Below are 27,307 nucleotides of genomic sequence, written 5' to 3'. Positions count from 1 at the left end.
AAATTAAATGTAAAAATGAATGTCAGACGAAATGTAAAGTTTGACTGACTGGATTTTGTATACAGTGAAAACTGTCTAAGGTCACTCTCACTCTCCCTTGCTAAAGAGCTAAATGGTTTAGTCCGCCTGCACGATTCATAAGGTAGTCTATCTTTTGTTTATTTAGTCGAGCATCGCTAGTAGTGGACCGCTAATTGTTTTGGTGCTGGTGCAATGTCTTTCTCCAAGAAAGCCAAGTCAGGTTACTAAAAACAAAGGCCAAAACAGGAAAAAGAGAGACACCAAAATGAGGGGAAACAACTGCTAATAAACTTCTTTCCAAAGAAAGGTGAGCACAAACGCCAAAACACAAAAATCCCATGGTGTTTGCTTAAATATCTCCGCAATCATTGGTGCTAAAACGAACTGAGACAACCCATTGGAATAGCGGAAAATACACTTTCATAGGTTAGGCTAATCTGATGCATCTCGTGATCCAGCTCCATCTTCATCACTTTCAGAAAGACTGCATGGCGTCAGCTTGATTCATGTCCTGTTGTAGGCTACATGCTGATCATTATCACTAGGCTAGTGGTTTAGGGCGCGATTTTTTTTCTCTCCCTTTCTGTTTTCGTTAGTCTTAACTTTTTTTTTTACTCAAGTAACGGATGGGATTTTTGATGTAGCGAAGTACAATACTTCACTTAAAAAGTAATCAAGTAAAATTTAAAATACCGATTTTATAAACTACTTAAAAAATACAAAATACACAGAAAAACTACTCAATACAGTAACGTGAGTAAATGTATTTCGTTACTTTCCACCTCTGGAAAGTACTAAACACCCACTTTAGTATAACTACATTCTTGAATCAATATGCATATACTGTACATGCATGCCACACCTAACCCACCCATATGACAATGTGTTGAAATCATCAGGAAGTACAAATGACTCACGCTGAAAAGTGCAATCCTTTCCCAGTAAAACACCCCTGCCTAACTGCCTCAGCTGGTACGTCACACATACAACCATAAAATCTCACTTTGGCACGCTGTGTCCACATATAGTGGTTCCCTTCACAAAGCCTTCTAAAATATGAAGTAAAATGCTAGGCCTATGCATAAAAACTAAAGTTAGCACTGGACAGCACTATAGTTTTGGGCTCTTCAACTTCCTTCTTCACTGAGTTTTGTCGACAGCTAAAACACCTACATGATGGAAAAGGCACATCTACAGATGCATTGTATGTTTAACACTTTTCTTTAGACTCTATTGCTGACTTGGCATCTGGGAACAACTGGCCAAGTCAATTGACGGTTCTCATAACATCTTGCCAAAGGACTACAGTAGAAAATTAGCCGGCTGGCTAACACTTGCACATTTTACAAAAAATGTTAATGAATGTGTGTTGTCCTTATAAATAAATAGATAAATTAAATGGCACAGTCTGAACATACCTGACTGGCCTCAACTGCATGGGAGTCATTTGAGAGTTTAAAACAGAGGCCTCTCAGGGCCCCAGGATTAGACATGACGCAGCTGGAAGCAATCAAAGAAACTTCCCCTTCAAGACATGGACCCCAGTCTAGGACAATTAGCAAATGCTGTGTGGCCTCTCTGAATAACAGCATCCAACTCTTTCTTTCACTGTGTTTGCCCTTCCTGTCTATACAAATCCTAGAGCTATGATACGTTATGTTATGATTTTAATCTAAATTATGAATGATTTGAATGTAAATTATCTTGAGGCAGCAATTTCCTTGACTATGTTGACAGCATGGTAATTGAATCTTTGTTTTAGTGTTTAAATATTTTTGTTCATACCATGGATTGGTTTCAATATTGCATCGTTGTTGTTGTGTTTGACTATCTTTGTTTATACCATGGCTTCGTTTCTACAGTAGGTCAGTGTGTTTAAATATTTTTGTTTAGACCGTGGTTTGGTTTCTACATTGTGACACCACATCATTTAGGCTGTCAATTAACTTTTGATTTTTGGACAATTGGCCTAAGTAGAGTATAACTGCCTTGTTCAAATGCACTTAATTTTAAAGCAGGGTAACTTATTTTTTTTATTTGTTTACATGTTTGCTTTTTTGTTTAAGTTGTATGTGCATAACTGTAAAATTGTGTTTATTGCTCTTGTAAATAGCATTAAACATGGAAAAGAGTTCAAAGCAGACACACATGCCACTGTTATTGCATGTGATCTTTCAGAGCACCCCCTTCTGGCCTGAACTCCGCCTCCACTACACACTGCCACTCACCTGTGCAGCACATCTTCCTGAAAAGCCATTCGGTCCTTTCCCCACGGCTAATCTCGTGTAAATAATTTTCCCGTTCATGATATGTACCGATTTTACATATTTCATAAAATGCATCGCTTGGAGATGAGGATGTTCCGGTCGCCATATTTCATGTGACTGTCGTTTAAGAGCAGGAAAACATGCTCACATGAGGGAGAATGAGGAAAGAAGAGTAACCAATTACAGATCCAAGTCCAAGTCACAGCCCATTACAGACCTTTCAGCCTTTTACACATCTAAGCCCCACCCATATCGTTTTACTGTAATGCAAATATCCTCTATAACGGGGCTCCCCACACTCACCTTGAGGCTAAACCTGCTTGGCATTGTGACAGCAAGGAATATTGACTAGCATATTCAGTTATGTTTTGCTAATTATTCTTAATTTACTAATAGTTTGCTAATTATTCTTAATTTAGTCCACTGTGTAGGCTATTTGGATTGTTGTTAAGACTTCATACGTAAAATGTTAACAGCATAAAAAACATTTAAAAATCTACAAAAATTACTTGAAAACAGAAATATAGTGTCCGGAAGACTTGTAACTTGTACTAACAGTTATGACAGCCTACTATGCTATGGCACTATGAAATGATCATTAAAGAGATTTATAATAGTGTACAACTGATGCAAAGAATGTCAAGGGTCAACCTCTTTGACAGAACTGCTCTTGCCATCCGACAGCATTTTCTCCAGAGACCAGTGATAGACCCCAATGCGCCCATATTCAAAATCAGTTCCGAAACCACATTTAAAGTCCATTTGCACTGCATTGGCTTTTTAATCATCTTAAACTCTTGAACTGCTGCACCATAAAAAACGTCACACAATCTTTCTTTTTGCCATTTTAGCACAGCTCCTGATAAGAGGTGTAGACGACACTGACTGTGGTACCTTTTGTTAACATCAAACGAGATGAACGGAGCATGTTATTAACCTTAGCTTGTCATTGCAACAGTGTTGTTTACAGTATGATCTACAGTAAATGCTACTCAGTTCCTATACACATCAAAGACAGTGAGAACCCACAACAGTAATTCTTCACATTTAAAGATAAAACAGCTTTGACAAAAGAGAGAGTCGCTTGTGTGCCTTTGTGAGAGTGAGTGTGAGAACTCTGTGATCGCTTGTTCTAAGGTAAAGTGAACGCCCTGGATTTGAGACTCGACATTTTGTATAAGGAGCAGCTGGTGTGACACTGGATCATTTTGTGCCTTTACTATACTGCACATGGAATCATCCTCGAGGTAAACAGTCGCGCAGTCATAATTCACAGTTTGGTCTTTACTCAAACGTACGTGATACCGATCTGTGTTTGTATGTGTGTGTGTGTGTATGTGTGTGTGTGTGTGTGTTTAAGTCTCATTATTCACATCCCCTGCCTACAAACCCAAAGCAAATATTGACAAGAAAGAGGGACCATCCATTGAATGAATATTCAATAAGACGGACAAAAGGTCACCAGTGAAGAATAGCCAAGCGTAGAATGTGTATATAAGTATAAGTATATATACTTTTTTGATCCCGTGAGGGAAATTTGGTCTCTGCATTTAACCCAATCAGTGAGTTAGTGAAACACAAACAGCACATAGTGAACACACAGTGAGGTGAAGTACACACTAATCCCAGTGCAGTGAGCTGCCTGCTACAATGGCGGCGCTCGGGGAGCAGTGAGGGGTTAAGTGCCTTGCTCAAGGGCACTTCAGCCATGGCCCACTGGTCGGGGCTTGAACCGGCAACCCTCCGGTTACAAGTCCAGAGTGCTAACCAGTGGGCCATGGCTGGTTAGCCATGTGGGGACCTTTTGGGCGACAATACAACTTCTTGTTTGCTCAAAAAGTAATAGAACTGTGCGCTATGTACAGTGCAAGAGTCTAGAATTATCTAATAAGCAACAGCACTCTTGAAGGAAGGCAATTACGACATTTAAAAGTTATTTATTGGTATTTTATACTGTATTTCATTTTTATATCATAACAAAGGAAACAAGCTAAGCTTATACAAGTGTGCCAGAGGAAACTGTCTTGTCTGTTTGTGTAAAATCATCATGGATGTCACTTGGCTAAGTGGAAAGCCCTCATCTCTGTCTTGGAATGTTGCATGCAACACTGTTTCCAACCATTCTGTTTTGGTAAATATTAATGATCGTAGCACATTGGAACATGATCCGTGCCTTGAGTCCTCCTCTAACATCACATTAAACGTTCACGTGCATGGCGCTTATGCCAATCTGCTGAGAAAGCAGATCTCAGATGGTGAACAGTCAGAAAACATGTTTTGGGGATAAATAAATACCTGATTTACATAACAAATAAAAGCAATTCCACTTTACTGTACATGTGGATTTAGACTGGACACATTTAGTAGTGGAAGGTTGGATATTGTTGCGCACAACTGTGCTGGATAGTAAGGACCCCAATGGCAGACGCCAAAAGGTAAAAATAAACTCTGAGCGGTGGGCCGGATGCGTACCCTCTCTCCCAGTGAAATACAGCCTCAGAGACACAGACTGTCCCATGATGGCCATTACGACCCCAGAGTTCTCTGGCCAGCGCCAATGCCCAATCTATCTAAAACCCCAAAGGACATTAAAACTCGTCCAAAACCAACACTTAGACAGTAGTAGAAGTGTTGTGTCGGAATGATTTACTCTCCCCCGAGTGGACACCAAATCTGTTCTGTGTTTGTCCTGAGTTTCTGGAACTTTCCATTCCAAAGTTCTTTTTTTTTTTTTTTGCTGTACCATAGTGTGTAGAATTTACAGTCACTGTGGTGAGTGAAATCTTGGTTTCATGAGGAAATTTTTTGTCCTTGGGAAAATAAAGGACAGGTGAAGCTCCATAAAACTCTACATGGCTGTAAACTCAGGAGAATTTGCCAGGAGTGTGTCCAAGAAATATATGAGCAGTTCACACATTCTGATTATGTAATAGTCCATTAATGGTCCCTATTTCTTTCCTTGGGGAAGTCAAAGTCAACTCTACAGAAGATAACATCCACTAATCTTTCAGCTTTGGAATAGAGATATCATCCCAAAATGAACTATGAACTATAAAATCAAAACGTTATACTTCCAATAAAGTATACAGTATACAGGCATAGCTTACACTTACATTAACAATGTCTATGTAGTGAACTATTGCTGGTATGGTTGTGAAACTTGAGTGAAGGGTGATAGTGCATGTCCCATCATGCTTAACGCTCAAGATATGAACCAAGACCCAGCGAGGTGTCCTGCAGGATGCCTTGCTCTCTCGGTCTCACCCAAAACTAAAGACTTTCCAGGTAGAGCAGTTAAACAGGATTGCATACTGTGCAAAACACTATTCACTGTCTGTAAACCTATTGCAAATTGCATCCATGATAAAAACAGATTCATTATTGATAATTGGTGATTAGCCTTTTTTTTTTTTTGGGGGTCATATTTATTTTTCTTTCAAGTCACAGTGAATTTTGAACATTCCTGCATGATGAACCCATGCATGTTTGAGGTCTGTTGTGTGATGTTGGTTTTCTGCTTGGATTCTCTCTATTACCGTTAGGAAATATAATTTTGTCTTCTAGTTGATTTCTTTGTGAAAAAGAGGTCTGAAGCTGATGACACACAAGGCAACTTTTTGAGCAATGCTGCTGTACATTCCAGAGTTTTACTGATCAGGCACGTTGCCAATGATGTTGACATTTCCCTCCACTTCCTGGAGAACATGAAAAACATCCGTAAGCAAATTATTATGGTCATACAAATAGAACAAGTGGAACCAATTATGTGGTTTCCCACCAACATTGCACAAAAAAGTTGCCTGATCATCCCCTTTAGATGTTACTTCTCCTAATTTCAAAATTAAAAGTCAATATCGTCACATCATCTAAGTGAAGACCTCACTGAAGATCAGGAAAAGTCTATATGGTCACATCATCTAAGTGAAGACCTCACCGAAGATCAGGCAACACCTGTGGCTTTCTCTTATCTCTGCATCTCTTTCAGCCATGTGAAGTTCATCTTGAGTGAATCCTGTTTCTCTGCCTTGCCGTACTCAATGAGGAAAGATTATCATTCCATTCATTACCAGACACACTTGAGACAACATGTTTAGTCTCTCATTCAACTGGAGCCAAATAACACAATAACATTACCAGGCTAAAAAAAAAAGTTGCCAGACAAGTTTAAACGTCATGTTCACATTCATCCCCACAAACCTAAACTTAAAGCTACATCCAAAGTTTTGGGGTCCTCTCTGACAGGACACATAAGCTACAAGCTTTCTCTCTGGCATTGCCGCCGATCACGGAACATGGCAACATGAAACCTGCTAGATCAGAGGTCTGTGCTGCACGGAAATAATGAGTTAAGCCCATTGCAGCTGCAGAAAGGTCAGACACTTGACAAACGTGGCTCAGGCTTGGAGTCAGAACCAGTCCAGTGCAGACAGTGGTGGACATACAGGACGGTGGGTGGGGTGCAGATAAACTGGCTGATAGGGATTCAGTCACCACTTAGCTATGGTCCTGACCTTAAACATCCATCTGTTTTAAGGCAGGGGCGTAGAGCACATAAACTAGACAGGAAAATCCCCTTTATTTCTATTCAATCTACAGTATGCTATTGGCAGATATCAGCTGAGAAGTGATATCCTTTCTATTAAATCCATACTTTTGCCAGACATCAGCTGACAAGTGAGCACATAAACAGGATGTGTACGATCCACCATTGCATGTGCTAATATTGACTAAAAGGGAGAGCTAGAATAATGTATCTGCAAACATCTGGCGTGGAAAACAACAGCAGATGGCAGGCACGTGGATCAAACAGTGCAAAAAGCTCTCTGATAACAGGCAGAGGAGGATAGCTATCTCTCGGATATGAGAGTCCTGCAGCCACTCCTCTTTCCAACCACCTGACCATCCAGGACTCAAAGACTTAATCTCAGTCCCTTGAGAGTAAAACACACACACACACACACACACACTCACAGGGAGAAAGCAGTGAGAAGACCAGCACACTGCAAACCTAACCTTTAAAACTATGCTCTGCACTGAAGGTGACCTGGACTCTACCTCATACAGGAATACAAACAGAAAGACGCCAACCCTCCCTCAACCTCCACCTCTCCCCAAACAAGGTGTCCTACCTTGTCTGCGGTACATCCGTGAGCGCCACACAGCTAGCAGGGTGACAGCGTGCCCCAAAACCACCAGGGCGGGGAGCACGTTTTCAGGGGGGCTTGCCGGCATTAGGAGCAAGATAAGACCCGAGAGGAGACCGACCGCAGCGACAGGTGGGATAGCATGGGGTGAATGGGGTGGGGTGGGGTGAAAGGGGTGGGGTGGGGTGGGTTGGGGGTAGTAGGGGTGGGTGGTGGTGGTGAGAGGAGGTTGTAGCGCGAGGAACGTCTGCGAGTGAAGAGGGGTTGGGCTCCAACCCTTTTTAAAAAAAGACTGGCAGCTAGAGTTCCCTACAGCTGGACGAGCAAAATGTGAAAAAGACGAAGTCCACACACGCACTCTCACAACCACACATACACCCACAACCACACTCCTTGTGTGCTACTCTATTACTTCAAGCAAGAGAAGAAGCTCACCTACACTCCCACTTGTGATGGAATTCAAACACTCCCTGTTTCTTTCACCTACTGTAGTAACTTGGCCACACATGATGAACGGCAACATGGCTTTGCAAATAATGACCAAAGACCACCACGATTGCCTCTGCCGTTTCCGATAACACTTGCTTGCTTTGATCCTTGCTTCACTCTGTCAGTCATTGCTGTAAACGCTACCTCCTCCTTGACATCTATCTTGAAGTATTTGGAAACCTCTTGTTTATGTCCTCATATTCTATCAGCATTGGTCGTATCCAAGATGAGGAACACACCTAACACCAACTGTGGCTTTGCTTTTATTTGTAGGCACTTGTTTTTATTTGTATCACTGTATATCATTAATAGTTTTATTAAGAGTTTTTGTCTATCACCACTTACACAACAGCCTGAAATTTGCTTAGAAGAAGTAGAAAAAAAGAAGCAATTCTTGTTTTCAAAGGGTGGAGCTGGCAAGGTATTTTTCAAGGGAAGCCAAAACCAGTTTTAAGCCAAAAGAAATTTGGATATGGGTTTAATAATTTTCTTCCTCACCTTTTTGTTTTCGTTTCTGAACTGGGCCCAAAATTGCTCTCTTTCAATTAAGAATTAATTGTTCACTGATAACAGTAAAAGTGTATCAACAAAATTGGCATTCAATTTGCTATAACCCTTTCCTCTTTCTCACATTCAAACTAGAGTGAAGTTTAAGTGACATAGCAAAGATTGGCATGACCACCCAAATCTCTGTCATCGCCAGTACATCTATTCCAGGTTTATGAGGTGTACCTTCATTTATTTATACCAGTACATTTACGTGGCTTCTGGAAAGACTCTCTGCGGTTGCACAACCTGAGCAAGGTTTTACCACCAAACAAACATGACCCTTCCTCCCTCCCTCACCGCCCAGAGACCCGGACACGTCAACATCAAACAACTTGACTTGAAAGACTCTGACCAGGACCTTCCTTGGTCGCATGCTGTAACACAGGTGTGAGAGTTCTATGGATTTTACACAAATAGCGCAGCAGCACAGGCACTGAACAGAGGCTCTCTGTGGTAACCCCCTAATTCTCAGACTCTCGTTCAACTTTGTCATGGTGCCACAGCTGTCAATCACGTCTGGTAAACACATAGCTACAGCCCAAACCAGCGGAGGAGGGGGACTTCGGGCAGACACAGACACTGGACAACTGGACAAGAGACCTAGCTCTCCGGAAAAGCAGTGTTTTTAAAATAAGCCGCAGCACATATCATGCGTCCACCATAGTGAGAACAGGTTTAAAAATGGAATAGAATTTCAGCACGGGTGCCCGAAGGTCGTGGATGTGTGAATGTGAGCATGTGAGCATGTGTGTGTGTTAGTGAGAGAGAGAGAGAGAGAGAGAGAGAGAGTGTGTATGAGAGAGAAAGAGTGGAAAGCGTCTCCCTTCCTCTCCGTAGCACAGCAACATTTCTCGCGCCGCGTCTGCCAAAACCACACGCCGAACAGCCACACACAGAGACACACGCTCGCCGACAGACAAAACAAGACACTCTGCCCGACCTTACCGGGTATAATCTTCATCTAGGTGCCGTGTTGAACCTGGAGACACCGCAGGTCACGAAGGAGAGACGGAGGAGCGGTCAGGGAGAGAGTGACAGAGTAGGGGATATGAGGGGAGAGGAGAGGCACACTCGTTTGTTTGCTACGAGCTGCCCTGTTTCGTCCCCTTCTTAATTTTGACAGCCCGTGCCTGCTGCTTGGATATGTCAGCTGGCTCCCTGGTGGCTTCGTAATTAGCCAGCAGAGAGCGGGGTGTGTGTGTGTGTGTGTGTGTGTGTGGGGGGTCCTGCCTTGAGAGTGGGGGAGTGGGTCTGGGAAGGGGAGGGGAGGGTGAGTGCGGGTGAGGGGGGGGGGTGGCATAGGGGTATTAGAGCCTGCAGGGAGATATAAATATCTTGCGGGCCGGACTGGTCATGGTGTCACAGTTAGAAGCTGATGAAACTGCCCTGGCGTCGGCTGGGTTGCTGCCACTCTAGACCAGAGAGAGGCAGGCTTTTCCCCCAGATGAAAGTGCTATTCTGTCCCGATGAGATCACAGAACCCCGGCCTTATACTGAGATTTAGATAGATGTTTGTCATTCTGAGTGTGGACACACTATATACAGACTATAGTCCCAGAGAAATCTATATATATGTTAAAAACCATATAAAGTATGTTATTTTCATAAACCTTACAAGTGAATGAAGTAAAGGTTGATTCAAAATATTTATTTATTTTTTTAGCTTGAGCAATAGTGTTGATCTAGCCAATCCCACAGTGTTCCACTAGAGTAACCAGTATCCTAAAACATATATAAACTCCACCAAAGATGTTAATTCAACATTATACTTTTACATGAAATCATGAGTCAAACGCAGAAAGTAGAAAACCGAACAACTCCCCCGACTGCCTCCATGTCCTCCAGCCAAATAACATCTTGTACCCTGACAAAAGTCATAAAGTGAAATCTGACCAACACATAAATTACACACACGACCAAGTGAACAGAGAGCAACCAACCTGCCAGGCGCTCAGCCCAACACAAACAGCCCACTCTAAACAGGTGGTGCTCAACTAGTTTTACACTGGCTAAAACAAAAACAGCCAGAGGCCTGGGGGAAAATAAAACAAGGAACTGAATGACATTATACAGCATACAGTACTGAGGTATGAGCATAGAGCAGGGTAGGGGAATGGATGCGAATGGATTACTGAGTAGCTTAGTCCGCTGGTGGTCTAGTTGGAAAATCTGACCACAGGTCTCTAAATGCCAGTAAACACATTTATTTTTCTTGCAGGTCAAATAGCTGGGATGGCTGGCATGACTAAAGCTCCCAGTCTCCATCACCTATGACACCCTCACACTTCGGGGACCCCACAAGACGCAAAGCACCCCTATATATATAGCATGTTTTGCATTGCTGTGTTATTTTTGCTCCACAAATTACAATTGTGACTTATGGTGCTGACAGAATATCCACTTTCGCGCCTGATTATTTTTCCCCTGCTGTGTATATACACTATGCTCCACTTTGTCTGTTTCTGAAGCTGGGAGTCTGGGATACGTGGGGCACCTTTCAGAGCAGTGTCGCTGGAAACCACATAAGCAGTACCGTGCTTTCTGATCAAACGATCATGGAACATTGCCTTCTAATGTGATGATTAAACCTGTATGCCCTGAGGATGGTCGTCTGACCGAAAGCTTGTTGGCGAATATTCTTGCAAAGGATTTAAGTGTGCAGACAGTTCATTTTGAGATTTTCAGTTTTCGTTTGTCTGACACCTTTTTGATCGTGAGTGCGGTGTAACTCCTCCATAAACCTGTTTGCCCCAAATTAATGGGAACATACCAGAACAACAATACTCAGTTACAGAGCTGAGTTAACATTGTTAAAAAAGTTGCCTTGTGACTTATCAGCTTAAATGGACTAACTTGTGAAGCTTTATTAGAAACACTTGGCACAGCATGAGCGCTTTGGACTTTATATGCACAACTGCCTAAGAGCCAAGGCATTCACCATCCGATCCAAAAGACACCTGCACTATAAGGGCCACTTCATGATGCAAAAATAGTCACAGCCATCTAGATGGGGTTCTTCCTCCTGTGAAGTTAAACTGGTACTGGTCTAAAAACTGTCGGGGAATTGCTGAATTAGGAACCAGACTGAGGAAAAAAGTCAGGTGGTGTGACACACGCAAGTTATCTGAGCATGTGCAAAGGTCAGTGGTGGGGGGTGGAAGGGTGGAAAGGTGGGGAGGTGTGTTTCCGTGAGTTGATGTGCATTCCTGTACATCATCAAAGGGAATGCCTGGGGAATCCATAGGCATGAGGAGGATATGTCAGGCTGCCAAAAAAAGGCAGTGCCAACTTTATGAGAACAACTTCCCCAGCTTTGCTTTACAGGTGCCCTCATTCGAATATTTGTTGGGCTTCACCAAGGCAGATTAAAATCTAATAAGAGAAAGCCTCTCTCACCACAAGACATCACATGGCTGTGTGGTTCCATCACGCGAGTCTATGCCCTGAATGCTTGCCATGCAGAGTGACATTCATACAAGCATTTCAATACCCACACAACTGCTGGGGACCTGGGGTCCTCCAAAGGGCTGGAGGCTGGAGGCAGCCTGTCTGAAGCATGAATTCATGACAGAGAGCATGTGCTCCGCCATACATCTCCCCTTGGACTCTCAAGGCTCAAGGCTCTCCTCTACTACTGTACACTGAGTCCTCCAAAGAGACTGACTGACCAGCCTGCACTCATTATGCTGCAGTGAGAACTATAATCAAAACTGGTTCCAGCAGCTTTTCTGTCTCCCAAGCCAAAGCCAGAGGCACGCACTGGCAGGCAAAATGAAAAGACACTCACAAGGCTAGCAAAATGAAAAGAGGAAGAGAGAGAGAGAGAGAGAGAGAGAGAGAGAGAGAGAGAGAGAGAGAGAGGAGAGAAGGGGAATGTCCAAAGGCCAGAAAATCCTGCTATTTTGTATCACTTTGAACATTGACACAATGAACATCCTCTAACCACCTTACTAATGTTCATGGCTACCAATTGCCCCCACAATCTACACTGTAACTGCAACAATGTGTTTATGACATCAACCCTGGGTGAAAATGGCATATCAGTTCCGGGTAAAGGATTTCTATCACAACCATCTGAGTGGGTTTGTTTAAGGCGTCCACCTGTTTACCACACGATTCCCACGGGCGATGGGCACGAGCTGGGACACGAGGGGTCGGCATGCTCTTGCTCGCACACAAAAACACCTGGGCCCAGATTTCTGGTGTCGCTTTCACAGAACTCACGGGTGTGAAGGCACAACAAAAGCTATAGATAGTGTGTGTGTGTGTGTGTGTGTGTGTGTGTGTGTGTGTGTGTGTGTCAGAGAGAACTGAAGTCTCTTCTTACACTCATAATAAGCTTTGGCTTTCTTGAGCCGGGTCCAAGGAGTGAGTCATGCACAGCACCACAATCATATGCCATGAGAGGAGTGCAGGGACACTGAGGCACCAGTGGTCTGGTATTGAATTAGGCGAAACATGGGGGAATGAGTGGAGAGAACGAGAGAGAACTAAATGGCACGACCAACGTAGGAAAGATGGCGCGGCACGATGACCCCATTGGTATGAGGCTGCGGGGGCGTTTCTTCAAGAGCCGCCCTGTGACACCACACATCACACATACACAAATACATGCCTTTGGATTACTAGGGGTATAACACACTTTGATGTTGTGTTGTTCCTAAGGTATCGCATTACAGCTTGGCCCACATGGGCGTAGCTTTGAACTAGATATTACTCACTACCATTTACACATAATCATAGCCATTTCTCATTTGAGTGTTTGAAAGGTAATTATTGTGTTCCCAGTCATAAATTATGTGCAAGAATATGTGATTGTTTTATTGGACAAAATTATATAACACTCAGTTCAATTGTGTTTGAAAAAACACAAAATAGACAAAAATCTCTTAGCTTGCTACCCAAATGAACATTCCTGTCTGTTTCTGCTAAGACCTCTTACACCCAGCAGCTTTGAGGAGCAGACTTTACCTCACAGAGTCTGGGCGTCTGAATATTACTGTGCAGGAGGGGGCGCCAGGGAGTTGGCTTTGAGCACAGCCTGGAGTGAGTGCACAAAAGGTAGTCACTGGACCAAAGCTGAAGGTTGATCTCTTTGATCTCTTTTGTAAAGTTACGGAACAAATAATGGCCACTACAGAATAACCCACAGAATAAAAAGGCTCATCTTTGTTACAGAACTCCCAAGAATGACTCGTCTCCTCTGAGGGAAAAAAAACTATTACAACCTGTGAAATCAACAGACACTCCCTGTAAACGCTGCCAAATCCAGACACACCCAGAGAACTGCGAGCCAAACATCACCTCTGTCTGACAGCCTGAAAACAACACACATGGGGCCTGCTCTGCCACTATTCAAACAAGATGCAAAATTGCATTTCAACCGTCTGACATTCAGAAACTTGACAAATGCTGCATACAGACCTCCAGAATCTCCACATGAAATGCATGTGTCAGAGAGCACATGATTTTTTGAAAATGAAAACACCATGGAATGGGATGGGATGCGTGAGTGTTTTTGCTCTCTCTGAAGCCAAACACAGCAGAGGAGACTGCTGCCAAAACACATTCCGGAGTGTTCCATTGCTCAATCTGGTACAAAAGCGAAGGCAGGCACAGGGTATGAATTAGCGTGGGTGAGTGTGTGAGGGAGTGTGTGTGTGTGTGTGTGTGTGTGTGTGTGTGTGTGTGAGTGGGGGTGTGATTGCCCTTATCTTTGGCATGCTCCATTGCATAATCTCTGCAGCCACGAGCAACGCTTTCAAGTGGACCTCGGAGATGAACACCAGAAACCCGAAACCACAGAGCGGAGGGAAAAATCCTGCATGCTTCCTGTTTTAAACACAGATTCTAGAAAAATACAATGAAATGGGGCCCTTTCTCCACTGCCTGGTTCATTTTCTCATTTCCTCTTGCCATTTGACTCCTCTCCTGAGAGAGTGACAGGAGATGCACCTCGATTGGGGCCACCACCCATCTGACTGACAGGCTCAATCATCTCAGGCGTCACCACACATTGTGACCAGAGCCCGATGGTAAACGGCATTGTTTCCACAGAGCTGGAATTCCCCCCACACCGTTGTTTTGGAAATGTGAAATCATGCTGTAAATCTTAAGGAGTTACAAGTCTGTCAGATATGTGCAGTGGTGCGTCTGCTATGCTCTGCTTCTCACTCTTGACTCGATTAAGAGCTTTCAGGGAGTGGCTGTGGTGGGAATCGAAGCCAATTTGCAAATTTTTAGTGAAACACACTTGTGGGCTGTTTTATATTCACGCCTAAATAGTTTGAACCTGACTAACAGGGATGACTGTTTCAGAAAAGTTCCATGCAAAATGATGGGATTTGCAGGCAGTCGGTGGATGACTAACTGACTGCTTTCTCACAAGTTCACAGCAAAACATTTCAATTACATGTTTGTGCTGCTATGGGCTTGGCTCACTATGGTCAAAGAGCTCTAAAGACGAAGACAAAGAACTCTAAAGAGCATTTAAAACTTAGAGACAACTTACAGACAACAGACAGACAGCATCAAAATCCCCTAACAAGTTTGTTTGTTTTAAATACAAACAAGATGAGCCATTTGCTTCTGTTTCTGTTCTGCACTTGTGAAAACACGTGGTCACTAACCATAACACACCAAATGGCACCTCCATAACGGGCAGTGCACCATTTACCTTGACACTCCCCCCCTGAGCAAACACTCCCAGAAATGGCCCTAGCAACGGCTTCAGTGACATCACAGGTGCAGGACGGGAAGAGGAGAAGGGAGGAAAGAGAGAGAATAAAAGAGAGGAGAGAGGAAACGGAACTGGAACATTCTCAAACCTTCCTGGAAGTTCGGAAAGGTCTTCTCCTCTGGCTCGTCCAGGGAATGGTCCCATTCGTCTGGAGAACCAGCCCGCTGTTCAGCCATGGCCCCACCGGCCAGCAAGGCTCTCTCCAGGGCCAGCTGCTCCAAGACATCATAGTCCAGGTCATCGCTCTTGGCTACGGGGGCCGACGGCACAGGCGGTGACCCTGGCGCTGTCGGGCTGCCAATCTGCTGCACCTCGATTACCTCCTCCACAACAACTATCTTCTTTCTCATGGTGCCGTCGGTGTCGACGCCTGCGTCTGTCTCTGCCTCGACTTTACGCTTCTCTGCTTCGGGGATCTCTCCCTCTGGCTGTGGTTCAGCAGCAGCAGCAGATGGGAGCTCGCTGGCGGCGATGACAGGCGGTGGTGGCGCTGACTGCAGATCCTTGCCCTGCTCGGAGGCCTGGGTACTGGAGAGCCTTTCCTCCCTCTCTCCTCTCTCAGGCTCTGCTGTAGCAGAAGCGGCAGCGAGAGCAGCTGTGTGTTGTGCAACACTGGGAGGCTCCCCCTGCTCGTTGCGGGGGCTGGTCTTGTGAGCTGAGCCTGTTGCTGTTGTTGCTGCTGACGCTAGAGCTGCTGCGGGTGCTTCCCTCACAGAGGAGGATGTTTCCGCTCTCAGGACCTCCCGCTCGATTTTTTCTGCCCCATTCGTGGCTAGCTCCACCTCCCCTTTGTCTGCCGGGGCTTCGGTCTGCACAGCTGCTGCCGGACAGATTTCCTCAGGGCACATTCCTTCTGAAGGTATCTGCGGAGGGTCATTTGTCATTGTCGAACCTCGAGCTTTAGAAGACTCGTTTTTCATGGTGGTCACAATCTCCACCTTTGTTACCTTTTGCTCCACCACTACAGGTGGAGGAGTTGGGAGTGTCTCCTCAACAGAAGGAGCCGTTTGTTTTTGCTTTTTCTTTTTTGATTTCGAAACCTTTGGAGTAACATCACTCACGGCCTCAGCCTCGGGGGGAATATCGGCTGGTTTTGGTGGAGGTGGTGATAATTGAACGGGAGACGCTTCAGACTTGGCAGTCTCCTCGTGTTTCTTCAATTCAACTTTAACACTCTTCTCTTCCACTGTTATTTTTTCAACACACACAGTGGGTGGTCCTGCCTTTTTAGCGGCATATGACGCAAAGGCATCTTCTGCCACTTTCACTTCTAGCATGGCCTCTGCCTGCTGAGAGATTGCAGGTGTCATGGCAGCCTCCAGGGAAGATAGTCCCTTTGGCCCCTGCATGTCAAGACCAGCGCTAACCTCTTTGACCTCTGCCTTCTGCTGGACAGACACTTCTGCCTGGGGCTTGGCCAATTCTACAGGAATTTGTTGGCCAATGCTGTTTTGCTGAACAGGTTTTTGCGTTATCTTCACCTCTGTTTTCTTTTTAATGCTGTCTTTAGTTTCCTTTTTCGATGCCACTACATCAGTCTTCACAGCTGCTGGGGCTGCTACATTGACCACTGCCTCTGTTGATACTTTAGGGGGATCTTCTTTAGACTTGGCATTAGCAGTCTTCACTTTGAAGTCTTGTCGTTCAACCTTCACCAACACCTCTTCGGCTGGTTTAGTTGTCTTGGGTTCCTTTGCCTTGGATTCTGTGCTTTTCTTCTGCTTCTCCACCTTAGCAGAAGATTCCACCTGAGTGACTGCGGCTTGGTCTGGTTTGTTGCTGGCCGTTTGGGTGAGTTTAGCTGTTCCCTGGGGTACTGGGGCAGGCACTTCTCTTTTGGACACCCCTAATCCAACTGCTGCAGCTGTAACTGCGGCTGCGGTGGCAATTTGTGCTTGATTGGAGGAAGTCATATCAGAGAGGGCTATTGTGCTTTTGGTAGCCTGAGTGTTACCTCTGTGGTTTCCAGACACAACCTTCTCCTGCACTGTAAACATTGAAGTCGATTTGGTACTAACAGCATCCGTCAAAGGCCTCTCGGAGGCGGTCTCCATGGTGACCCTTTTCCCATAGCCCTGTTCCACAACACGCTCAGGTTCTGGGCGAAAAGCCCGTCCATTTCTCATAGGAGGCTGAGCTTGGTTCCCGGAATTCCATGATGCATTGGGCTTCTCTTGTTCCATAGCTATTGGGCGGCCTCGGAACCGAGGGGTTCTGTCAGCTGGTATCCCTTCTTCTGCGACTCCTCCCATCCTCTTGTGCCGGTATCCTTGGCGCTCCATCAGACCTTCCTGGCTTTCCATTCCGGGCTTGGGAACGTAAGACGTTGGACCCTCCACTGACTGGACCCGGGCAGCACGTTGGGCAAGGGCCAGGGTGGCAGCTGGCCGACGTACCCTCTGGAGAGGAGTTGGCACGATCTCGGCGGGCAGGTGCAGGTATTCCCGCAGGTAAACAATGCCCTCGTTGGTGAGATACCAGTAGAAGTGCCTCCACGCAAAAGTCTCCCTCACGTACCCCCGAGACTTCAGCGAGCCCATGGCGCGGATCACCTGCAGATTCTTCACCCCAGGGACATCGGGGTGCTTGGTTTGTGGGCGCTTGTCTTTCTTGGCCACCATGACGCCATCCCGAAAAAGCAGCTCGTAGATCGCCCTCAGGTCAGCGAGGGGCATCACCATTCCAGCCACCATTGTTGCTCCTCTGTCTGTGTGCCTCAAACAAGACTGACTGACTAACTATGGCAAAAACCGTGCGCACACACACACACACACCGCCCGCGCGCACACAACTGCCAAAAGGGAGAATGAATTAAATAATGACCTCACTCTTTCTGTCTGCTAGAGAGTCCAGTGGCAGAGCCGGCTGCCACGTGCTTCCTATGCAATAAAAAGAATGTATGAGTGTCTGCTCTGTTCTGTCCTGTCCTGTCGTCTTCCTCTGTCCTCTTCTCTTTGAGTGTCCTTTTTTCCAAGGGCGGGAAAAATGTCGCTTCACTCTCTTCTGAAAAACTTCCTTGAGGGAAGAGCGAAGTCAAATAAACTCCAGAGACTCGAGTCGAGTTCTCTCCTTCTCTCAGCCTTCCTTGGAAGTGAACACAGTCCGGGGTAGCAGAACAGCAGTGACAGCCGGGGGAGGTGGTGAGAGAGAGCGAGTGAGGGAGGGAGGGAGGGAGAGAAGGGGGGAGGAGAGAGAGAGAATAAGGCAGAGAAAAAGAGAGGGAGCAAGAGAGTGAGACAGAGAGAGAGAGAGAGAGAGAGAGAGCACACAGCCCCTCCTACCTTTCCTCAGCACTAAAAAAAAAAAAATGTTGCCCGAAATAAAATCTGAGCAGGATGACGAGAACGTGGTCGGCAAGAATGAATGAAGCTAATGAAGTAAGAACAAGTGACGTACTAAAAATAAAAGAGAGATGAAAAGAGGCCGCGAAAAGCAAAAAGCTAAGTGAGAAGCACAACTCTGAAGAGCTCCAGCACATGCAACTCACTAACTCCTCCTGGAGACGCCTACCCCACACTAAGGCAACATGCGTAACACACCCCTCAGTGTGTGTGTGTGTGTGTGTGTGTGTGTGTGTGTGTGTGTGTGTGTGTGTCTTTCATTCAGTGGCACTGGAAGAGAGAGTAGGTTGGGCTACGGGAAGATTAGGTATGAAGAAAAAGGAGACACCCTTTTCACATACCACCCTACCGTACATGTGAAACACACCACCAGTCATTCCCTCCCCTCCCAGAGTAAACTTTCTTTACACACTACATATCGAGTGACAGGCGTGCCTCTTGCCCTGCAGACACACAGAGGATATGCTGAGAGTTGTCGCAGCGCAATCAAAGCTAGGGCTGTATAAAATACAATTCCAAGACACTAAACCAAAATCATTCTGTGTGCACATGTGCATGTGTGTGTGTGTGTGCGCATGTGTGTGTGTGTGTGTGTGTGTGTGTGTATGTGTGTGTATGTGTGTGTGTGTGTGTTTGCTTGTGTGTGTGTGTGTGTATGTCGTATGATGGGAATGAGGTAATATAGCTAGGTAAATAATATACCAGAATGGTTACAAAAGAATGATTACTCAGGCAAAAAAACTTTTTCAACCAGACAGTGATAAACTGCCTCTGTACACATTGCCCTAGTCCTGCCGTTGGTATGTTAATAACTACATGAGCAGAAACGACTAATAATATACTAGACAAACCTTTTACTCTTCAACACACACACATATACATACACACACACACACACACACACACACACACACACACACACACACACACACACACACACACACACACACACACACTTGGGTCACTTTCAGGACCTACTATTATGTTTAACTGCACTAAAAGAGTAGGTTAGCAATGTGACAGCAACTGCATGTGGTCATCAGGTATGAACATATTCAATGTATGCACCACAGAGAGAGAGACAAGGAACAGGGTTGTGGTGGGAATACTCTGAAATGACACCCATAAATGTTTGGCTGAAGTGCTTTATTTAAATGACGCAACAGGCTGAAAGCTCCCCTGCTCTCGAAGTAGACTCCTTTATGGGCTTGTGGTCTTGATATAGACTCTGAACTCAAATTGCCTCTGAGGGAGTTCGCTATATAAAGACCTGTACATTACCCCTAACCTTTCCTAGCAACCAGGAACATGATATCAGATTTCTAATGGCCTTATCATTTCTCGTCTTCCAGCTTCTGTCTCTCTCTCTCATCTTCTGTCTATTGGTAAGTGAGAGAGAGGAAGGAGAGAGAAGAGAGAAGAGGGGGGAAAGAGAGAGAGAGAGAGAGGGAGGGAATGGGTGACTAAAGATTGTGTGGTTTTAACAGAGTGATCATGGGAACAGTGAAGGCAACATCCATACTATTTGCAAAAATCACGTTGTACTTGCAGAAAAAAAAAAACCAGACACACGCTTCCCTTTTTCCTGTTTACTGTTTAATCACCATGGTGACAGCCATACAGAGCGGCCAGCTCCAAGAAAGCCAAATATCCTCTTCCAGAAATGTCTCGTACCATAAATATGTGCACAAGACAGCTGCTACGGACACAGTGTCACATCTCAACAGCTGTACACTTCATCAAACTAAGCTGAAGTACAGCACCTGAGGCCGTCAAATACATACTCAACACCACCATAAAATGCACAACCCGCACAACTTTTACCACAACCGTACACAGTGGAGTCCTTGTACAGTTATGCAATTGGCAGTGTTCATTTAGCAATTTTGCCCAATTAAAAAAAGCTGCAGCAAGTAGCCGCCTACATGGTAAGGTAATTACAGTCTTTATTGCCCATTCAGCAACAATATGCTTGTTACCTTCTCAGTGGCACTGCCGTTATAACCGTGCCAGACGTTTACATAAGCATGTAATTAACTGGGCTTGCTATGGGCAAGTACGCATTGTTTTAACACTGATAACTTCATGAGGGTGCATGTGCGTGATCACGTATGTGTGGACATGCTCCTGCATATGTGTGTTTCAGACCAACAGCAACATTATGTCAATATCAGACCCATGAGCATGAAAGCAAAGGGGGGAATACAGGAAGTATATATAACATCCACCACTCTCTCTTAGTAAACTAGAACTGCGAGAGGCAGTGTGACCTGTGAACCCGACAAGCCCATACAGAGCACAAAGTGAGCCATTTCTCAAGAACATCCATCACCAGCTCACCTCCCACTCCCACCACAGGAATTCAGCGGGAGATCTCCATTCGATAAAGAAATCAGACCATCTTACCATGCTGTGATTGATGTATTACACACCAGGTACTGTTCTTAAGGAAGGAGGTGTTAAAGGTGTGCCATGACTAATGATTGTTTTGAAATTATCAACTTTGGTGGGGGTGGGATGAAGATAACTTACAAAGCTTTCTTTATCTACATTTTCCAGCCAAAGGCTACTCTTATCAGTTCCTGTTAAACTATATCCTAATCAATAAACAAACAAGTCATGTTAGAGCTATATATATGGTACATACTACATAGGCTAGATGTCTAAGGTCAAGTAAAATCAAGCCAGGTTTATTTATAAAGCACTTTAAAAAACAACACCAGTTGACCAAAGTGCTTGTCAATTGAAAGTTCGGAAACCTGATATCAAACGCTAGTACCTGTAGACGATCGGAAAGATAACAGAGATAGCACACAAGAATAGGGGGAGCAGTAAGACCTGTAATAATAACAAAACATAAATTCAAATGAATGTAATTAAAATGAAAAAAGAAAAGATGAGATAATTATAACAATAATAAAAAAATGTCATACAAAGAAATTAAGACATTCTATATACTCACTGCATTTCAAAACCAAAACACTTTATTCACAACAAACAAGTACAAAGAGATCAGATTTACAATATTTGGCTCTATTCAAACAACTTCCTGAAACTCAGACCACCTCTTCACACCAGCCTCTCACTGTCCTGACAACCTCCCAGAAGTCACCCAGAAATAGTCATGTGATGCTTCAGTGCCCGTGTCTTCCTGCCCAGTCTTAGTAGTGGTCATTGAGCTAAATTTGCATCAACATGCCCTATGGCCCCTTAACCACGGATTTTCCAAAATTGTCCTCTGTCAGGATTTCACGCACTGATTGCAAACAGAGCAGTCATGGTTGTTCCGTTAGCCAGGGGAGTGCACCAAATGTCTTCCTTTACCACTTTCTCTTAGCCTTGTGGTTGCCAATGGGAAACTCTGAAGGAAGAACATAAATAGTAAGGGTCTATATATTTTTCGGAAGTTGGCAAAATGAGAAGTGTTGGACTCGAGAAAGATTGGGAAGTGATTGGGTGATTGGGACCGGGACCGCAAAACTAAAACAAATGATTCTAAGAGATTAAAATTGTACTCAGTGCACACCTAGCCTACACATACACAGAGATTAAGAGAGAGAGCGAAGTAGACAGATAATTAAATCAAGGCCTTTCTAGACAGTGTTCAGATCTCATCTCTGGCCAGTCTATTCCAGTAAAGTGTGCCAGAGAGCCAAGAGTGCCCAGAATAGAGCTGTCAGCAGCCACCCCAGGAGTCGATGGCATCAGGCCCACTGTAAAGAGTCTGCAAGGACTCAAGGGAGGGCAGGGGGGCATGTATCACTTAGGACACGTGCCACCCAAATCTCAAAGCAGGCTCATACAGTAGGCTATGCACCAATGACGACACCACTTAAGTGTCTTTTCATGTTAAATGTTAGAGTATATACTTTTATCATGTGAACTGTTCCAAAGTCTGTTTTTTTTTATTTATTAAATCTATTCTCTGCAGCAGAGCAAACTTTAATGGATTGCTAACTTGGAGTCAACCACACAGTTTAACTAAGAAAGGGAAACAAAAAAACGGATGTGTCCAATAAAATGTTCTAGCACACGAAATATGGCCCCAATGAGTCTGTCTCTTTGATTGAAATGCACTGACGCTGTGGCGGCTTCAACAAAATGATACTGCATTAGAAGTAAAACTTGCTAGAGCAGACGTGACGTTGCTTGAGCTAATCTGCATGAGTTATGTTCCTCTCCCTAGCCACAGTAAGGATGTTCTTGAGTTCTTGCTGGATCAAAAAGTAGCTGGAGGGTATAGATGCCTGTTGCATAATTGAAACAGAATGGAGCATCAAGCACACTCTTGGAATTCTCTGAGCATAGCAAAACATGTTGCCAGCAAATGCATAAGGTAGCTATTTGCCTTGTTACATTCATTACTTGTAAGTTGATTTTCACAACACTGCTTTTGTTTCGCTGTATTGTATGTACCACAGTGGGGTAGAATAACTTTTTTTTTTTTTTACATTTCTGCTTTGCATAACATTTCTTTTCATCTAATATTTCCTGAGGTAAAAATGTACTGTCATAGTGCCATTGTCAACATTTCAAAGACATTTCACATTTGCATGACTTCTGGGCACATTATGCAAACTCAGGTATACAGTAAATGTAAATGGTTCTGTTTTATTCTTTGACCACTGACCATGGCTATATCAAACTGAAAGGATCATGCATACAATTGGTACAAGCTAAACTAAGAGGACTAAAACTGTAAACAGGTCACACAGGGTTGGGCAGCGCCTAGAATGAGTCAATTCGAACGCGGCTCGAGGCCAACGTAAACTATGTAGAACACTTTAAAATGCAAAATGCAGTCCCATCCATCTCTTTAGAATTGCGTTTATGTGCTGTGCAGTAGAGATCTGCCTTGGCCTCCTTTGACCCCTCTCAATAGGGACAGTTCTTCGTCTGTCCCTCCAGGGAAATTGCTGACACCCGTCTCCCCACTCACCTCCCTCTCCCCTCCTCCCTGATCTCTCTGGACAGAGGGCAACAGCCGGCCGGTGGTCTGTCTGGTCGCACCTGTTTACAGCTCGCAGCCGTCGGCGACTAAGAAAGCAAGCCATGCTCTACAAACTTGGCCTGCCCATCGGAGTCCTCATGGCCAGGATATGAGCCTCCCTGGTTATTAAAATTATAAAAAAGAATAAACAATATGACATGCTTATAGAGTCTCCCACTGAGTATCTTCAAGGTCTATTGTATTGAGGCTAGCACACTGTTGGCTGCAGACTTGAGCTTTGTCAGTGCTTGACAGCTCTCAGTTATATTGCCCCGAATTTTGAACTATTGTTGAACCACGTCTTGTCCAAACTATGACTGATAACCTGACTGAAAGTATTGCAGAAAATGTAGATGTGTGTTTGAAAGGAGAAATTTGTATATTTTAAAAACTGTTTTTAGTCTTACAAGAGACATACTGGTGTGCATCGCATCAAATTACTACCTGCATATTAGATATTTGGCTATGAATGAAGTGGGCTACTAGATGTAAGCCAGTATTTCCCTTCTGTTCCAGGTATACATTTCCCAGGAAAACTGTCTCCTGACGAGCGGCCTCAGCCTATCCAGAAATGCCAGGGAGTGGCTTCACCCATAAAGACCAATCTATTCATAGCAGGGGGACAAAAACTGCATCACATGCACCTTCACTGCATGGTTATTTACGCTTGCCTCACCTGCCATAAGCCCATATTACACAAACACAACACACTAGGCTATGGAAAAGGCTCTGTAAGAGTATTCAGTCTGTGTTGGATTGGACTGGATTGGATTAGATTGGACTGAAGTCTTTATTGTCCACGAGGGAGGAAATCAGCCTTCAACAAGTAGTCAGCACCAATGCATACAAAAGAATAAATAAGGACATAAATACAGGCATACACAATCATATGTGTGTATGATATGTGTATGATTGTAACAATCACACAATCATATGTGTATCTACTTGCATTAGTGGCGGGACGACCTCCACACAACTCGTGTCCTCCTCTGGCTACCCCAGGACCCAATTACCACCTCTGCAAATCCTGACTAGGGTACTTTGAAATGCAAGAGCCCCCCCTGACCAGCAGGAGATTATCAGTTGGCTCAGGCTTAGGAATTCATATGGGATGATGCAGCAAGACTGAACGAGGGGCCGAGCAAGGGGGGGGTCTCTCTGGCACTGCCCGCTGAGCAAGCTAAGGGAGAGGAGGTATGCTCAGTGGGGCGGGTGACGGAGCAGAACTTCCAGCCTCCTCTATGGACAGTATGCCATAGAGGCCCAAAAAGACAAAGAGGACTCTGTGTCGCCACAGGCATGACCGAACAAAAGTCGTGTCCGACGCATTCCTTACATTCACATGAAAAATAAACAAATGTCTTTTTCAGGGTTTGCTCAAGAGGGTGCGAAGACTCTGATGAAGAGGAGTCTTCGAGTTCCAGAGGAAACACAAAGGACAAAAGATTTAGTTAGAAAGGAACTTCCACACACTTCATCCAGCTTCTTACTCTGCCAAAGACAGACCGCTTCCAAGCAGTGGTCAATAAATACTTTAGAATTTGGGCAACTGTGCACCGCTCCCAATTTTAGGGGCCCTGTTGCAGTCCTTGCCTGAAAACACAACATTCAGTCTTTTACGCATTGGTGGTGGTTAGTGAGGTTCCTCTTACTGAAAAGCTCTTTTGGGCGCCTTGAAAAAAGCTTGATAAATTCAATGTGTTGCTGCTGAAAAATTGGTTCAGAAAACATCAACAGCAGTCAGAGCATTTTAAAATCGGCACTGCCAAATCCAAAATTTATGACATGTTGCATAAGGCTTGACAAGAAATCTGCCTCAAATCTGCACTGACGTCAATGGCCAAACACAGAGGGTGGGAGGAGATGGGAAGTAAATGTGCATGGCCATTCTCAGCGCCTCTGAACCCAACATCCACATGGAAAAGTTGTAAAACGTGAGTGGCGCTCGAGGTATACTGTAGCTCACAAGACTCACATTGTGTTCGCTGCCTCGTGAGTCAGAAAGAGAGAGAGAGAGCGAGGTGGCTTCTCCTTTTCCAGAGTGGAAAGAAATACAGAGTCACCGATGCCCCCACCACCACACACACACACACACACACACACACACACACACACATTTGCCACTCACGTCACCTCTACAGCCCCAACTCAAACAAACACACACTACCACAAGAATGAGAATGAGCAGGAGCACTTCAGGGAGAGTGCTTCAGCACCTCTCTCTCACCACCTCCCACTCTCCTTCCTTTCACTCTCCCTCTGGTTCTTGGCTGTTGACCCACAAGGTGTCAAAGGTCTGCCCAAAGTTCTGGTGCCCCCTGCAGCCCACTAGCGAGGTGGACGGTGAGAAGATTCCTCCCCCTCCTTCTGAAGGTTGAAGGTGGTGATGGTGAAGGGGGATGAGGGAGAGAGCTGTCACTCAAACAAGATTCAACTTAACAGAGGAGTCTTTCAAGACAGTGGACTACTACACGTCCTGAAAGTACATGATGCTATTTTCCAATCCTATACAAACCTTCAGTTCAGTGGGCACGGTGGTCTTCCTTTGCAGTTTAATATGTTCGAGACGTGCTCGAGTGGCGCAACATTGCATCTCTGAGGTAATGAAAGTCAGGTTTGGAAGCTGCAATGGTACATTGTGTTCGCCAAGCTTAGCGAGGGAGTCAAAGGAAAGAGAGAGAGAGAGAGAGAGAGAGAGGAGTAGAGTGTACAAAAACGCTTTGTGAGCAGTAAACAGCTCCAGGAGAAGGATCTCATTTGAGGTCAGAGGGGAATTCAAAACAGTCCCCACTCATTCCCCTTCCTCCCTGACGGGAGCCGTATATATGTATTATATATTTATATATATAAATATAAATATATATATACACATATACCCAGCTCAGAGGCGGCTGCCAGAGCAGAGGGATCAGTGTGTTAGAGGGGAGGGAATTCCAGCTCCGCTCAGGCTAATTAACCAGAACTCAGAACTGGGCTCTGGTTTCATGGAGTACGGGAGTCTGTTCCTAATCACGCATCCATGAAAATGCAACCCCTCTTGCACAGAGCGCGTTGTACGTAGAGCAGAGGCACTGTCTCCCTGAGGGGAGGCGAAAGATAAAAAAAAATCTCACAAATGTGGCTAAATGGTTAAGAGGCACATCACACACACCCTCTTCCACAAACCCACACCTATTAGAAACTACAAAGAAGCATGCCATCACATATATGCAAATACACAAGTATTGCCACACGACTGAGAAGCATGTAGTCAGACATGGTATGTGCAATAAGTGTGCTCTGGCATCAGCCCACTCTTTTCCCATCTTCTATAAAATGTGCCTAACCCTCAGTGCCACTCCCAAAAATGTGTCTTCTTCAGAGGTGGAAAAAGTACGAAAAATGTTGTACTCAAGTAAAAGTACCAATACCTTGATGAAATATTACTCAAGTACAAGTTAAAATACCGATCTGAAAATGTACTCAATTAAAAGTAAAAGTAGTTCATTTAAAATGTACTTTTAAGTAAAAGTTACTTAGTTACTTTTTTTTTTTTGGGGGGGGTGGGTGGGTACCAGAACAAGCAGTTTTACCAAAGACTTTCTAATGAGGAGATACAGCACTCAAAAAATCCTCCATAGTAATGCATGGGGTTAGTTTGTAATGCCAATACGGCAGTTGTCTACACATATGTCTACACATATCACAACCCTTCCGCGGCAAAACGTTGACATGTGAATACATTGAGCCAATCATGTGGTGTGTTGTAAAATACATTGAGCCAATCA

At 44.6% G+C, this 27,307-nt stretch overlaps 2 protein-coding genes across 2 annotated transcripts in view; both read right to left on the bottom strand.

Moving 5' to 3' along the window:
* The window catches only part of LOC125305544 (plectin-like), a 73,008-nt gene extending 56,365 nt beyond the window's left edge, over positions 1 to 16,643 (bottom strand). The window contains 1 exon segment of the mRNA XM_048260333.1: positions 15,298 to 16,643. Within this exon segment, the coding sequence (XP_048116290.1) occupies positions 15,298 to 16,558 (1,261 nt within the window). The 5' untranslated portion in view covers positions 16,559 to 16,643.
* LOC125305780 lies at positions 16,633 to 18,350 on the bottom strand. Its single transcript, XM_048260729.1, has 2 exons — positions 16,711 to 18,350; positions 16,633 to 16,655 (listed from the first exon to the last, which is right to left on the bottom strand). Exons 1-2 carry the CDS (start codon positions 17,900 to 17,902, stop codon positions 16,633 to 16,635), a joined length of 1,215 nt encoding a protein of 404 aa, XP_048116686.1. The 5' UTR covers positions 17,903 to 18,350.
* Between the last annotated feature and the right edge of the window lie 8,957 nt (positions 18,351 to 27,307).

This window comes from Alosa alosa, chromosome 13 (assembly GCF_017589495.1).
Source record: "Alosa alosa isolate M-15738 ecotype Scorff River chromosome 13, AALO_Geno_1.1, whole genome shotgun sequence".
In the NCBI taxonomy this organism is placed as follows: domain Eukaryota; kingdom Metazoa; phylum Chordata; class Actinopteri; order Clupeiformes; family Clupeidae; genus Alosa; species Alosa alosa.
This window is presented reverse-complemented; position numbering and strand designations above follow the sequence as displayed.

What these genes read in the sequence shown, in the direction of transcription:
- LOC125305780 (XM_048260729.1), bottom strand. Translation starts at nt 17,902, where the DNA reads ATGGTGGCTGGAATGGTGATGCCCCTCGCTGACCTGAGGGCGATCTAC. An exon ending in GAAAAAGGAAACTAAAGACA is followed by an intron (nt 16,656 to 16,710) that starts GCATTAAAAAGA and finishes TCAGCAAAACAG; the next exon opens with CATTGGCCAACAAATTCCTG.